Source organism: Odontomachus brunneus, unplaced genomic scaffold (genome assembly GCF_010583005.1).
Source record: "Odontomachus brunneus isolate Ranch 3 - 2012 unplaced genomic scaffold, Obru_v1 Obru_scaffold_024, whole genome shotgun sequence".
Classification (NCBI taxonomy): domain Eukaryota; kingdom Metazoa; phylum Arthropoda; class Insecta; order Hymenoptera; family Formicidae; genus Odontomachus; species Odontomachus brunneus.
In genome coordinates, this window is record NW_022639474.1 from 694742 (window position 1) to 708825 (window position 14084).

The 14084-nt window shown below is 40.8% G+C and overlaps 2 protein-coding genes across 6 annotated transcripts in view; both read right to left on the bottom strand.

The window, feature by feature from the left end:
• Nucleotides 1-1103, bottom strand: part of LOC116842374 (pyridoxine-5'-phosphate oxidase-like) — a 3310-nt gene extending 2207 nt beyond the window's left edge. Inside the window, exons 1-3 of the mRNA XM_032811497.1 lie at nt 933-1103; nt 507-652; nt 351-450 (exon numbers count right to left, since the gene is read on the bottom strand). Coding sequence (XP_032667388.1) covers nt 351-450; nt 507-652; nt 933-935 — 249 coding nt within the window. The 5' untranslated portion in view covers nt 936-1103. The remainder of the gene's footprint in view (nt 1-350; nt 451-506; nt 653-932) is intronic.
• A 227-nt stretch (nt 1104-1330) lies between these two features.
• LOC116842362 (atrial natriuretic peptide-converting enzyme) overlaps nt 1331-14084 on the bottom strand; it is a 28606-nt gene continuing 15852 nt past the window's right edge. For all 5 annotated transcript variants that reach the window (XM_032811480.1, XM_032811483.1, XM_032811482.1 and 2 more), the window contains exons 3-13: nt 11929-12112; nt 6512-6725; nt 5185-5556; nt 4813-5045; nt 4497-4703; nt 3978-4191; nt 3737-3882; nt 3382-3553; nt 3054-3298; nt 2260-2378; nt 1331-2060 (exon numbers count right to left, since the gene is read on the bottom strand). In XM_032811480.1, the coding sequence (XP_032667371.1) occupies nt 1887-2060; nt 2260-2378; nt 3054-3298; nt 3382-3553; nt 3737-3882; nt 3978-4191; nt 4497-4703; nt 4813-5045; nt 5185-5556; nt 6512-6725; nt 11929-12112 (2280 nt within the window). In that variant the 3' untranslated portion in view covers nt 1331-1886. The remainder of the gene's footprint in view (nt 2061-2259; nt 2379-3053; nt 3299-3381; nt 3554-3736; nt 3883-3977; nt 4192-4496; nt 4704-4812; nt 5046-5184; nt 5557-6511; nt 6726-11928; nt 12113-14084) is intronic.

The window sequence follows — 14084 nt, forward strand, 5'->3', positions numbered from 1 at the left end:
GTTTGCGAAACGTCGGCATATCGCTGATTCAAGACACGGCTCCATTCCGGAAACTATATCTAGACATTTATTTACTTTTATTTTTTCAAATACCTAAATACGAATTTATAAGATTTTCTGAAGTTATATAAGTTTTTAAGTTTCATCTAAGATTTTTCGCAAAACAAACATCTAAGATTTTTCGCAAAATTTTTCGGGAAAGAATTAATAACAAAATTGTAATCTCCAATTAATTTTAAATGGACTTATACAAAACTTTATTTTATAGCATAATTAAAATAACATTAAAGATTAAAAGATTATCTGGCTAATAACCAGAATGACAAGAGAATTAATAAGCTAATATTTACCATATCATCGACTTTTCGGCTACGCGCGTCTGTCATGATGATAAAACCGTCATTATCAAATTCACGTAGCAGTAAATTTCTCGAACTAATCTTGTAATCTCTGAGATATAGAATCAGGTGAGTTGATATTTCACTATTAATGCGAAGTATACCTACTTGGAAAGAGTCGCCAGACAACAAACGTCAACTATTCCTTCATGGAATGTTATTACTTCGTTACGCCACACCTTGAAGAGATCCACAGGATCGTCAAGCGGATCGATACGTGCGAGGCCCGCACAATCGACATTTATTGTCTTCTCCTTTGTAAAAATATAATACATGTGAGAACTAATGTAAACAAAGCGTTGTACACAATGAAATAAAAAACGAATCTTTTACCAGGACAAAATCTTGATCAGAAAGCATAATTATTTACTCGAACAATATCAAATTTGCTTGTGCTAATAACACATAATATCGTGCATTTTAAATTCGTATGATTAACTATGACAAAGGAGAAATTTGTAATTTGGTGCATATAATTAATTGCATAAATTTAACTAATCATTCAAAGAACATTTATTATCATAAGATATTTACCATCAGGAACAGAAAAGCACGACACCACTTTCCTCGGCAGCTGTCCGTAGAATTATATTCTCAACTTACGGTTGCGCCTAACATTTCGTCTCATCGATCTGCCTTACATCCCACCCTTTCGTTGCTGACGATGATTCTGCGCAAAACACTTCTGCGTTTGGTCGACACGTGCTTCGCATGTGACGCAACATGAAACGACGATTGTCTATTAATAGCTTTTGAACTAATACATATGGACGCGATAAGTCAGAGCGTGAAAGAAAATACACTGGTCTCATTCCAATATATTGCGCTGGCTCAGAAGTTTTTCGAAAATAAAGATCTAATAATCTTTTTCATGTTTACGTTCGTTAATTCGCGGTGTAACGTAGAAGTGACGAAATGTTCCAAACATCATATTATTATTTTAAGAAACTTTAATGCGTGTGAACTATTGTGTATGTATTCTTACATATGAAATATCATCTTATATTTTATCGATCTTAAAAATAAAATTGCATCGTTATCATTAAAGTAACGGTAGAAGACTTAAGGCTAAAATACAAAGCAATTACGTATTATACATTCAAAGAAAAAAATGTATATATATAAACATATATATATATATATATACACATTTCTTTTCGTTCTACATACGTATATAGAACGAGAAAAATAAGTTAAAAAATTATGCCACGGTAACAAAGGACTCTCGTGTCCTAGATTAAAATATTTATATTTACAGAAACGCAGCATTTTACGACCTTTCCGTGCCCGACGAAACGACTGTTTCGATAACGGCAGCACAATGTGTGTTCTTATATGAAACAGATGCGATAGAGTCTGTCAACGCACGGTAACGATATATCGCGTAACAAATTAGCAATTTTTATCACAATTTCGATTTTCAGTATCAGTGGACATTAAGTCTCGCTCATGGAACGACATTGGTCGGACTCGATGAACTCCAAAGCCTCAGCCAACCGTGGACTTGATCCAGTCAATGTGCGACGAAATTTTGTCGTACAATCGAGGTCTCTCGATGCCGTCTTTCGAACAAGCTATCCTCCAGCTGCCGATACCCTCCAGTGCCCATTTTCGGCCATCTACTTGGAGGCACAGCATTGGACTGCCGGCGAGTTCCTCCTCCTGTTGAAATTGAATGATAAAGTGCTTCCTGCTACTAATTAATTCCTAGAATTAATGAATATTGAAAAAAAGTAATTTTTCTCCCAGACAATGGAAAGATAGGACGTTAATTCCCGTCACAGATGCGAGTAATGCGTTTAATCAAAAGTAATTCTAAAAGAAAATAAACGAATGTTTTTATTCGAGTGTCTTGGCTTACGTTACAATCATCCATGGAGTACGCCTGTTCTGTGCAAACACTGTTTACCGACGGGATGCTAATGTTTTCGCACCTCTCCATCGCGCTGTGTTTCAGCTGTACCCTTTGCAGTAAATCGCCTATTGCAAAGAAAAGACACTATATATTCGTTGAAACATCTTCCAACAATTAACTTCTTGCGTTGGAAGGCTTTCGAAAAACGTTGTATCTCATTTTATCAAAGAAATAGTGATATACTAATATTTTGCAGAAAGCATACTATCTTCTTTCAGATTTAATTGTAACGTTCTGCTTGACAATATCAAAATATTATGTGAAGAATAAATAGTGTCATTTAAAAAGTAACCTATTTTTGCCCTTTTCACAAAACCAAATCTCATCGTACCAAAAAAAAAGTTCTTCAAAAGTAGATTATTATTAGTTAAAGAACTTATATGTTACGATTTATAATTTTGGAGATATCGTGGATTAAAGATTTTATCAAACAAAAAGTGCAATTATGCAAGACTGTGAAGAAGACGTGCCTTTGCCCTGTTTTGTAACAAAACAGGGATTTTCTGGACGACATTCTTTGATTGAATGAATTCTTCGTGTTGTCAATATAATATGTAACAAATATGTTTTATAAAATTAAATATTTCATTAATATAATATATCGCGGTATGTGGGTGTCAAACGAATATTCCAATAATTTTTAATGAAAATAACTGCTAGTTATTTAAGAGTAGCAGAAAGCAAAATGTTTGACGGTCTCAGATTAAATAAGAAGCGACATAAAATGATGGCCAACGTACGGTTTCTAGCCCAGCCAAGAGTGTTGCATTGCGACGCGTTGCTCGGTGGATCTTCGCTGGAGGGCAGACAAACCGGTCTCACGAAGTCCGAAAAGGTCGTCACCGGTCTGTCCAATTTCACCAGAACGGTCGTGCCTTCCATCGGTGATTTAATCATACCGACGATTCTGCGTTCTTGTTGCCAAGGTGAAGTGCTTGAGAGTCGTACGACGCCGAGTCTGGCCGACCATTCCGCTTTCGGTTGACTGCAATGAAAATCGGTCCCGTTAAAATTACGATACACTATATCATATAATATATAATAAAGAACGATATATTTAACGCTCACCCTTGGAAACAATATGCGGTCGTGAGTAACCAGTTATCTGCCACAAGAGTGGCGTCGCAAACATGAACTCCCTCCTTGAATAGCGCAACGTGCCAAGGCCAGTCTCCGGGTTCCGCCATTTTATTGAGACCTTCAGTGCCGCCATTGTTACGTAAAGATTGTATTCCACACTCTGATTCCCAAGAAAAGCCAAAAAGTCAGTAAAATACATGATGATATGATAATAAATAATGATGGTATAGTTGAAAGGTTTATCACACAAGTGATCAGTTACAGTTATTACAAATATGTCAGAGCATTTATGCAAAGATCACGCTTATCGATAGGAAATATTTAGTGAACTGACATCTCGTACCGAGATCGGAGCATCGAACATACAGCACTTCCTTGCTGGGACAAGGAGCCCTGACGAAAGTGATTTCCGGTGCTGATGGATCCTCCATGTACACGTATGGAACATCCTCTTCATCGTCAATTCTTACTTCGACGGAAGCTACACCGCTATAAGCGCAAGACGCGACAAATTCTGTGTTACGATCTGTTTTATAGTTACACACGACGCGAATATAAATTTATTGAACAGCGCGAATACTTACGTATATGTGAGTAAAGTGCACAGCGAGCTCGCTGCTGTTTGCAAAACGTTATCCATTTCCGTTTCTGGGAGAGTGGCGTTCAAGTTTGCCGTGCAGAGTTTGCCGACAGTGCCCTTTTCGTTGAACACAACATAGCCTTCTTTATTGTACCTCGCGGCGTGCGGTGTGCTCCACGATTGCGATCTCAACGCATGAACGCTCGGCGCCAAAGACACTGTCACAAAAATATATAATAATATACGCATGAAAATTAAATAATTTCTTCAAATTTTCCTAAAATCTTTCGATATCTGTATCTTGGTTGTTTCAATGTTGCTTGTTGCACTAAGAAGAAGATATTGAGATAAATACTTGAGATATCTCTTGAAAATTCATTTGTAGGATATAAAAGCGAATGTTTGAAAATATATCTATAGCAAATATTTTAGAATTTATTTGCGGAATATGAAGTTTATTCCTGTAAATAAATTCTACACCGCACCAACAAACTTTTTAGTACTTTTTTCTCAGTGCACTTACGGCAATCCTTCTCGTCGCTGCCATTCGGACAGTCCGCCTTGCCGTCGCACCGTTTCGCGTGTGGTATACAAGCTCTTCCCACTCCGCAATGCATGTAGCCGTCTCGGCAATAAGCGCAGTTCTTCTCGTCCGAAAGATCCGGACAATCGATCACACCGTCGCAAATTCTCGGGGACAGAGCTTTCGACTGAAGCGCTTGAACACATCCTGTTGACATGTGTGTCGATTTAAGCTCATTGAACGCTCAGTACCTTCCGTAAGGAGAGACTTCGCTTGCAATCGCACTGTTGCGTCGCCTGAGGTGAATTGCTCTCACCTGGTTTCGACCTGCAACTACCAGGTTCGGCGTACTCTGGAAAATTGGAGCAATCCAAAGCGCGCTTGATCTTCTCCGGGAGACGACTGCCGCATCCGTTCCAGAACTCCCTGCAGAAGCTGCGACAAGGCAGTTGCAGCAGATCCTCGGGCTGACTCGACCGACACGCCGGCTGCAATACCTGGCAGACGAAGTCGTAGGCCAACGGATAGCATTCCGCGTCCACTAGCTCCCTAATTCCCACGCAATCATTAGATTCGATATGATATCGTTGTTTCATGTACATTATATACGGCTGCACATCATTTGCGATAGATTAATCCCTTGTTTATCGCGACCCACTATGAATCTATCCAGTTTACAAGAAAGTACCTAAAAGCGATGACATCTTCCTCGACGTCTGCCAACGACCGGTGTCCCAATATATTCGGATATGAGCTGATATTATACGGCAGGTGTTTGCAGTAGGCCAGGTCCAATTTGCTGCATCTTCTCGGCGGTGGGGCTGTCGTCGTCGGCGGTAACGTCGAGACGGTCGATTGCAGGCTGATCTGCGCGTTGAGGGCCTTCAGACTTTCCTGCACCTCGAGACTCTTCGCTTCTATCGTGAGGTTCGCGAGGTACCGTGAAGTTTCCGGGCTCAACTCTCGCGATAGAATGTCCACGATATTGCCGGTGGTTATGGTCTGATATCGCGGGTCGAACCTCACGTCGAAGTGCACCACCAGGTCGCGACCTTCAATGCTACATTCAATGTTCAAATGTAGAGAATATATGTAAAAAAATGCGCCAAAGACATAAAGTGTCGAAATGTATTTGAATTTATTAACGGCTAACATGGTTCGGTCATTTCACGCTTTATTTATTTAGTCTCAAGTCAAGTCATGCCATTTGCTATCCCTGGTATTTTTTTCCTTCGTTAATTCCCTAATTATTGTGTTCAATGGAAGAGACTGTTAATTTATTAAAAAATTCAGAAATTTACAGTTGTTTAGTAATTCGCCGATTAAACCCGTAATTTCCATCGAAAAATCTCAGACAGGGGATACAATCTCTAATGGGCTTCTGAAATAAAATAAAATGAAATTGCAACGCTGCAGCTCTCTCGCCTCGCGGCTAAACCGACGAGAATAAATCGGTGAAATCCGCGAGGTCGTGTATGATACATTATTGATGGACGCAGCAGCTGATAATGGCGGTAGCATCTCATCATACGCTGAAAGAAGCAAGTGTCGCGAGATCACGAGAAAGCTGCGAAGCGATCTCGTTCGATTTCTCTGGCGCGCGCAGCTGCAGGTGCTGTTTCCATCAGTTTCACAGTGTCGGCTATCGTCGCGCCGACATTTCCTTCTATGAAAATCGATTTCTCGAAAGCAACAGCGGAGAGCCAGACAATCGCAGGAGAGTTCCCGGCATACGTGTCCCGTAATTGGCCAATTTTCCAATTTTCTCAACTTATACGGCATGTTGGACGCCGTTGCATAATTTGTCTCACAGACACCTCTAGGGTGTGCCTCGTGCGACAGCATGATGTAAAGGAGAACGTTAAGAGAGAACGTTAAAGGAGAACGTTAAAGGAGACAGATAGGCAGAAATAGAGATTTAAGAACAGTTCTTGTTTTCATCCACATTAAATCTGAAGCAGGAAATCATACGAATGGACTTGATTGATGTAGTAGTTGCAGGCTTTTTGAATTACCCGTCGAGCGCGAGGACGTCCGCCGCGAGGAACGACAGCTTCAGCCAGCTGCGACGGAAGATGAGATTAAGACGATCGCGATACTCTCGCGATCGCAGTCGGAAGGCCTCGGTAGAGGGGTCTGCCAGCTCCGCGGTGAAGGAATCACCTTTGGTAACTCGGAATGTCGCGAGGAATATCTGATCGCCGGGTGGATCCGAGGTAAGGAACGTGTCTGAAATCACAAAGTGGGAAAAAGGAAAATGAGCATTCAATTCTCGCAACTATTGACTAATAACGCACAAGAGTGCGGACTGTAGTTTGAGGATGGAGATCCGGTTAATTGACAATGAATTATCGCTGTTCCCGCGCATCGATCCACTTACAATAAGCACTGTCGATATCTATTTCTCACCTATTTCTCATCTATTTTCTTAAATTTTTTATGAAATAACGTACTAATATATTTATTTTTCTGTATGGGCCTTAGCTTGTTCTTCAGAGGCAAAAAGCTGAAGGCAATAGGATAGGTGCGAATCGCTCATGTCGATAGTACTCATTGTAAGCGGCCGTATATCGCAAGAGACTCGCACCGATTACGCCGTAGACGTGAGCAAAAAAGGCTGATCACTGGGTGTGTATTGCACGGCCGTGAAAATGATGGCGGTGTCCTCGTTATTGGTAACAACACTTAATAAATAATTATCGTGCACTTCTTCATTAATCGCCGTGTGCGCGCTCACCATCACGGCATACCTCCGATAAGAAGCATAAGAATTGACGAGGAGCCACGGTAATTCGTCGAGCGCCACTTACGGGACGCCGTAACGACCCACAACGATGATGGCCACGTCTCGCCGGACAACCTGACTGAGCTAAGTAGCCGCAGAGGAAGGAATTTAGAACGTCGCGACTCGCGCGCCGGGATATACCGCTGTAATTCGCGGTATATCGCGGACTGGCTTTCTAATGTATGTACGATCGGCAAATGATAGAGCTCCGGGCTGCTGGAGAACGTGCCAACAATGTTGCGCCGGGCTGCGGAAAAGGCGGGTTTCGCTCCCCGAGCGCGCTGTCATTACGACGTCGCTCTCGGTGCGGTCAATTTTCCGCGAGACAAATCGGGAGCACGCAGGTGCCTGCAGCGATCCCCTGCCGCCTGATCACCTAGGAATCACCTTTCACCGGCCGGCCCGACTCGCCCTGAGAGAACACCCTCTTGACCCTCGCGGTATCGGCCATGAGTGGCGAGATACCTTTTCCAGAGATAACGAGATGATCGCGAGGTTCTCATTAGCTTATGGCTATCTGGCATGCAATAGTCCGTCGCTCGTTTTCATCCAGATCAGGGCTTTGCCGTGAGAACATCTCTAGATTTTGTAAGACGAATGTATGAAACTCTACCCTGTTTTTCTCATATCAAGAAGAACAAGGTGGTCTTCTTTTTTCTCATAATTCGTAACTTTTACTTGGCGATTCTTCGAGATTTCCCTCTTTTGAAAGTTCCTTCTTTCTGTTGAGGGAATTTTCAGAGGAAACACCTCGCAATCATGTCATTCATTCAGGTTGCTGGAAATTAGGAAATAACGCTAAGACCTGAGTCCATATCCTTCAAACTTTTGCATATACGTTCCTTTTCGCAAGTATATCATAAAATAACTGCGCAATGCAACGTATCTACGCAAACATAAAAAATTAAGAAAATAAAATTTGCTTACTTTTTATCAGTATTTTGCTAATACAAAAATTTTGGGCTGTACCTCCAAGGTGAATGTGCATAATAATATACATGTGGGTCTTAAATGGTTAATCGCGACGCCAATGACCAGACCTCTCCTCGTGGTTACGCTGCGGTCCCGAGGCGCGATACTCGAGATACCCGCGGTGTTCAGCTACACTTTTCTCATGTGTGACTAATGAACGTTGCATTATCGCGTATAGAGTGCGCAAGAACCCAGAAACACTTCCTCGTGCATGTTCAGCGTGAGACAGGTATAAATATAGTTGATAGGTATAAATGGCTCGACCTTACTAAAAAGCAATTCATCTTACTCCAGCGACGTGTACAGCGTAATCTAGAGGTGCTTTTGTCTCGTCGAGAAGTAACAAGATCCTGAAATAATCCTTCAAGCAAGGATCTGCACGGAATGCTTAGCTGCTTCTATTCCAGCGTTCTCAGGAGGAATATCTGCCAAAAAGGTGATTCATTGCAATCATTTTGATTGAGCATTCGTTCGCCATTCATGAAAACTGCGTTTCTAAATTTTCAATTAATATACAGTGCTGCAGAATTGCGAAATTTTGCGTTAATCGCTTGTGTGAATATACGGCTTGCTTTTCTTTTTTTGGACATATAATCTGTGCCTCTTGAAGTAGTCAGCCGTTTTAACGTGATTTCGATGATCGTAGAATAGGTCACAGTGCCGCAGAATCAAAATGTTCCAAGGACACGGATCCCCACCTTTAAGGTCGACCGTTGGACTAGGCGCGTACTGGTCGGCCAACAACTCGGTCAGACCGTTATACCTTTACCAGCTGGAAGACCTCAATGGACCGGCACGATCGTGAGGGATCTTCCGTGACCTCTTATTCCCCCCGATCGTAAACACGAATTAAGCGGCTGCGAGAATTACTGACTTCGCGTCGCTCGTTGTATCGCGCGAGTGTATATCCATGTTGGACCGCGACTGAAGTTTAAATGCGCTGTAAATCGATCAGTTCGCCAGCTCGTTGTGACGTAGTCGCGGGATACGCAGGTCAAAGAGTAAAATTCACAGGTAAAATTCACAGTGCAAGTAATGAATACGCTGTAATGCACGATAAAAGTCGCTGATCGCAACCGAGCAGATAGAGCGAGCGAGTAAAGAGTAGAAGATGAAAGGCAGGAAGAAGGTGATGCGGCCAAAGCCCATTGAGGTCTTTCAGCACGCACGCATAACGGTCTGACCGAGTTACCGAGTACACGAAGAAACGCTAGTGTACACTTCCGATCGAACGTTTCCCCGATAATTGCGCTAACTTATCGAAAAATCCGTGTCATTCTCAGTAAGGAGAAAAGTTCTCTATTTACCAACAAACAGAAAAATTGTACTAGCAAATGCTGTTTGTTACACGAAGAAAATATCGTAATAAAAATTGCAATACAATTTACAGTAGTTCGAAAATGGGCTACTGTATAAAATTATAATAAAACAGTAAAAATGACTATAAACTTGATAATTTTTAGTACATTTATGATAATTTTTACTATGTTCATAATCACTTTTACTATATCTTTATTATAATTTTCATTGTAGTGCCAGTTTATTTTTTAAGTATACTAAAATTGTATCGTAATTTTTATTACAGTATTCTCTCCACTTATTCTCTAATTATTTCCACAACCGATAGTTCATATACAAATGATTACATTACGTAATAGTAAGGTATACAACAAAGAATATTTATTGCTTCAGTCAAAGAATTCGGTTTTCTGCCTCCTTCAATACACCGAGAAAAATACCTAAAGATTTATATTTGTGGAATATAAAATTTATTCACAAAAATAAATTTATTTCACAGAAATAAATTTCATACTTTACAAAGAAATTTTCAAATATTTTTTCTCAGTGTGATATGGATTCACTTTTTATGAATGCTATGCTATAACGTTAGCTAAGAATCATAGAGAATGTTTGCTTGTTGAATTCATTTCTATTGAATACAATAAAGTTAAATTTGATTCAAAAATTGCGCACGAACCTTTCGATCTACCCAATAAATATGATAATTTATAGGTTGGATAAAGCAACAAGGAAATCGTAAGGTACTCGAGACTATTCTTCAAAGTTCAAAGTTCCCAATTTAACATCATCAATCAACGCTTTGACGATACCAGTGTTGATTTGGAGAACAATGCTCCCTAACAGAACACAAAGGAAGATAAGCGTTTCCTCTTCCTTCCTTCGTCTAGGTCTCGCTTCTCTAAGTCGTCATGTGTAACGCACAGTGTGTGTGCGTCGAGCGTGATGCCAAGGTGAAGTGCACGCGCCTACGAGAGAAACGCCATTCATTCGAACTAAGCGGATCGTCGCCGATCGCGCTTCACCGTTCGCGAACTGTTCACGTACCGTGAACGCATTCGTCGTCCTGGCAAACGATCGCGATATGTTACCGGGATAATTTCATGCCCGCTAGGTCGCCGATTGCCGGTTAACCGTGGAATAATTTCATTTGCGACGCTGCCCGTCGCGTACACGCCGTGTACAAAGACGTGTACGCGGCGCGAGTGAAAGCAGCGAAGCGCTCGCGTGACGAAAATGTCCCGACTCGGTTAATGAGTAACACCGTGTTGTTCATAATAGCATTAAGGTAATAATTGCGGCGCCGAGAAATCGGCGTAGGAGTAATGACGATCTTGCGTTTCGGATAATGGGCGATGCCCATTATAATCATCATATGATGCGCGGAATAAATTAAATCGTTCGATTGAATGCTTGTCATAAGCAACGAGTTTATTACTGAGAAACAAGATAATTTGAAAATTTAACTGAGGTATATTGCCTACATTGTAACAGTCATACCACAAGCGAGAGACGCGCAATTCTTTTACTTGACCATAGTTGTGTAAGAATGACCCACAAAATTGTGATTTTTTATTTTTTGTTACCAATGGATAGTTCGTACGTCTTTCTACAAAAAAACAAAAAAGATCCAAGCTATGTGGGGGTTTAAAGTTAATTAAAAATAAGTTTTATCTGCTACTGGATGTGTCATTTTTGCTAGTTGCGTATTTTTTACTCACTTTTTAAGAGTTAAGCTTGATAATAAATAGAGAAGAAAATTGTAATCATGCTTCAACGATTGCAAAGAACCTCAGTGTGCTATCTATACTTCTTAAATCATGTATCACAAATTTTATTTTTCTCAAAATTTTATTATTCATCTTTATTTTTCTCAAAACTTTTCATATAGAATCATATTAGATTATTCTTGCAAATTTCTATGGCCAATTATGTTAAGTATGACGTTTTTCTTCCCGGAAATTTTGTTGTCTGCGATATATCTTGCGAATTTTTGTATTGTTAATGAGTAAGTCGCAGCTTCTATATATGGAAAAGATATTGCAACAAAGATTGCATTAAAATTATATCTATTTTTACAGTATTTTTGTGAAGTTGGACTTGTAATATTGAAATTGTAGTATAAATTGCTATAAAAAGAGTAAATTTGTCAATCTACTGAATATACGACATAAGAAACATTCATGAATTACATTAATGTACAGTAAAAAGTCAAAAGCATAATATTTTTCAACAAATATATAATAATTTCAGTCGTAATTCTATATATATATATATATATATATATATATATATATATATATATATATATATATATGATTAGAAAAATGTTTTAATTTTTACTACGATATTTTCTTCGTGTAGTAGTATACTTACAGCCGAGGTATATGGAGACGCCCGAGAAGAGGAGAAAGAGCAAGAAAGCGGCGAGGACGCAGCATCCGCAGCGATACTGGCCGCCGAGCTTTCTTGTGAAGCGGATGTCGCTGTCGGAAGATAAAATAGAGCTCGGTGTTCCGGCTCGGCTGAATCTTCTGGTACTCACTGTGCTCACCGAGATCTACGAACAAAAATACATTTGCACTTTGTATCGGCGACCTCTCGACAACGTAAGAGACGAATTCGCACATTGTTTAAAATTCGCAATGTGAGACAAAACAAGAAAATGTGAGAACAGGAGAAAATATCATAAAGATAAAATAAGATAAAAAAGTTCGCAATCAGTCGTACGTTAGATAAGACCGAAAGCTCTATCAAAAAAAAAATATCGTCATTTATATCTCATGTGAATTTATCTTAAATTGTCTTCAATATATTAAAAGCGAGTAATGTTTAAATGTGAACTTACGCTTCTATTACCTTCATATTTGCTTTATTCTACATATGAATATAGTCTTGAATATTCGTTTTTCCGTATATTCAAGACTAATGTTGCTCGTCAAGAATGGAATCAAATTTTGGTGACGAGAAAAACGTTGCGAAAGGTGGATTGCGGAGACTATCCGATGAATAATGGTGGGCAGCGTCTGTCGGCTGATGAAACATTCCATTCTCTCTCGTGCCATCAATAAATGTTTACCAGTCCCGAAGAACGGGGACGATTTCTTATTACGGCACGACTTGCGGTAGACGATCGCATCGCTTCCGTATTAGAGCTAGGACTGAGCGAGGCGATTGCGAGTCGAGAGGTAGGAAATAACTTGTCGATATCTGTACTTAACAAATTTGACTCCATTCTCTTTATGAAGTCAACCCAGAGAAATAAACGAGAAAAAAAGAAATAAGCGTGGCGTGCATATAATACTCTCAGCTGACTTAAATTAACAAATATTAACTGTAGAAATACTGTATACCTTCTGATACAATCGTCGAGTGCAAGGTAAGGTCTAGCGAATCCCACGACATTTAATTCTGCCCCTTTCTTCGGAGCGAAAAGAATGAGAACTCGTCTGCTGCCGTTTTAGAAACGTCTTAGAAGAGAAGATAAACGCGTCGAAGGAAATGTTCATCGTGGCGGGCGCACACGATGTGCTGAATTGTGCGTAAACTCAAGAGCGAGAGAGAAAGAGCCCTTGAGAGAGGTTTGAAGATGCACGGATGTGCGTGCATTTGAAACACGTACGCGCGCGCAAAAGTACCCTCGACACCTCTTCATGCGTCTTCCTGCGGCTACAGGTTATGCATGATGCAACGGTATTAAATGAGACGCGCGTACATACACGATCGACACGCGTCACGGCTGTTGCGTGCGAGACAGATGGATACGCGTGGCGGCGCGCACGGATCAATCCGACGCGAATCCACGCGGCCCGCTCGCTTCGGACACGGGAAACCGCGAATATTCAAGCGTCTCCGTGTAATCGTCACGGTGCAACCTCGTCGTTTACGACGAGGCTTCCCTTCGCGTGCACACGTGCAAGCCGATATGCCTACGCCTTCTAGGCTCGCTCAAATGCTACGCCCGGCACACGCTCCGGCGCGAAGGATTGCGCGAAGGAGCTGCAAGCGGGATGGGTAATCAGCGGTGTCTGGATACGGTCGCTGCAAAGGTCGTGCAAAGCAGTTAAAAGACTAAAATCCGCCCAAACCGCGCCAAGTAGCTCGCTCGCGTAAAAGCACAACAATCGCTTTTGCGTTTGCCGTAAACGACAACGGAATCAAAGTGCGTGGAAAATCATCGCCACATCGTCACAACGAAGAACAGTCTTTGAGCGATTGTGAGCATTTTCATTGGGTGTGTATACTTGCACGGTAAAAGAAAGTTTGCTTGGACTAAGCGTATTTCTGGCAAGACATGAACAAAACTTCCACTTGGAGTTATTAGAATTTTGTTCAAGTTAACAAGCTTTCTGGTAATCTCAACCAGAATTTTCTGGCCGGCTTATCAGAAAATGGTTAATTCAACCAAACTTTCTTTTCCATGTGCTAGGAAAATATTTCTGAGCTGTGTGAAAGGATATTTTTTCTGAACATACTACTTTTTGAGAGAGAGAGAGAGAGAGAGAGAGAGAGAGAGAGAGAGAGAGAGAGAG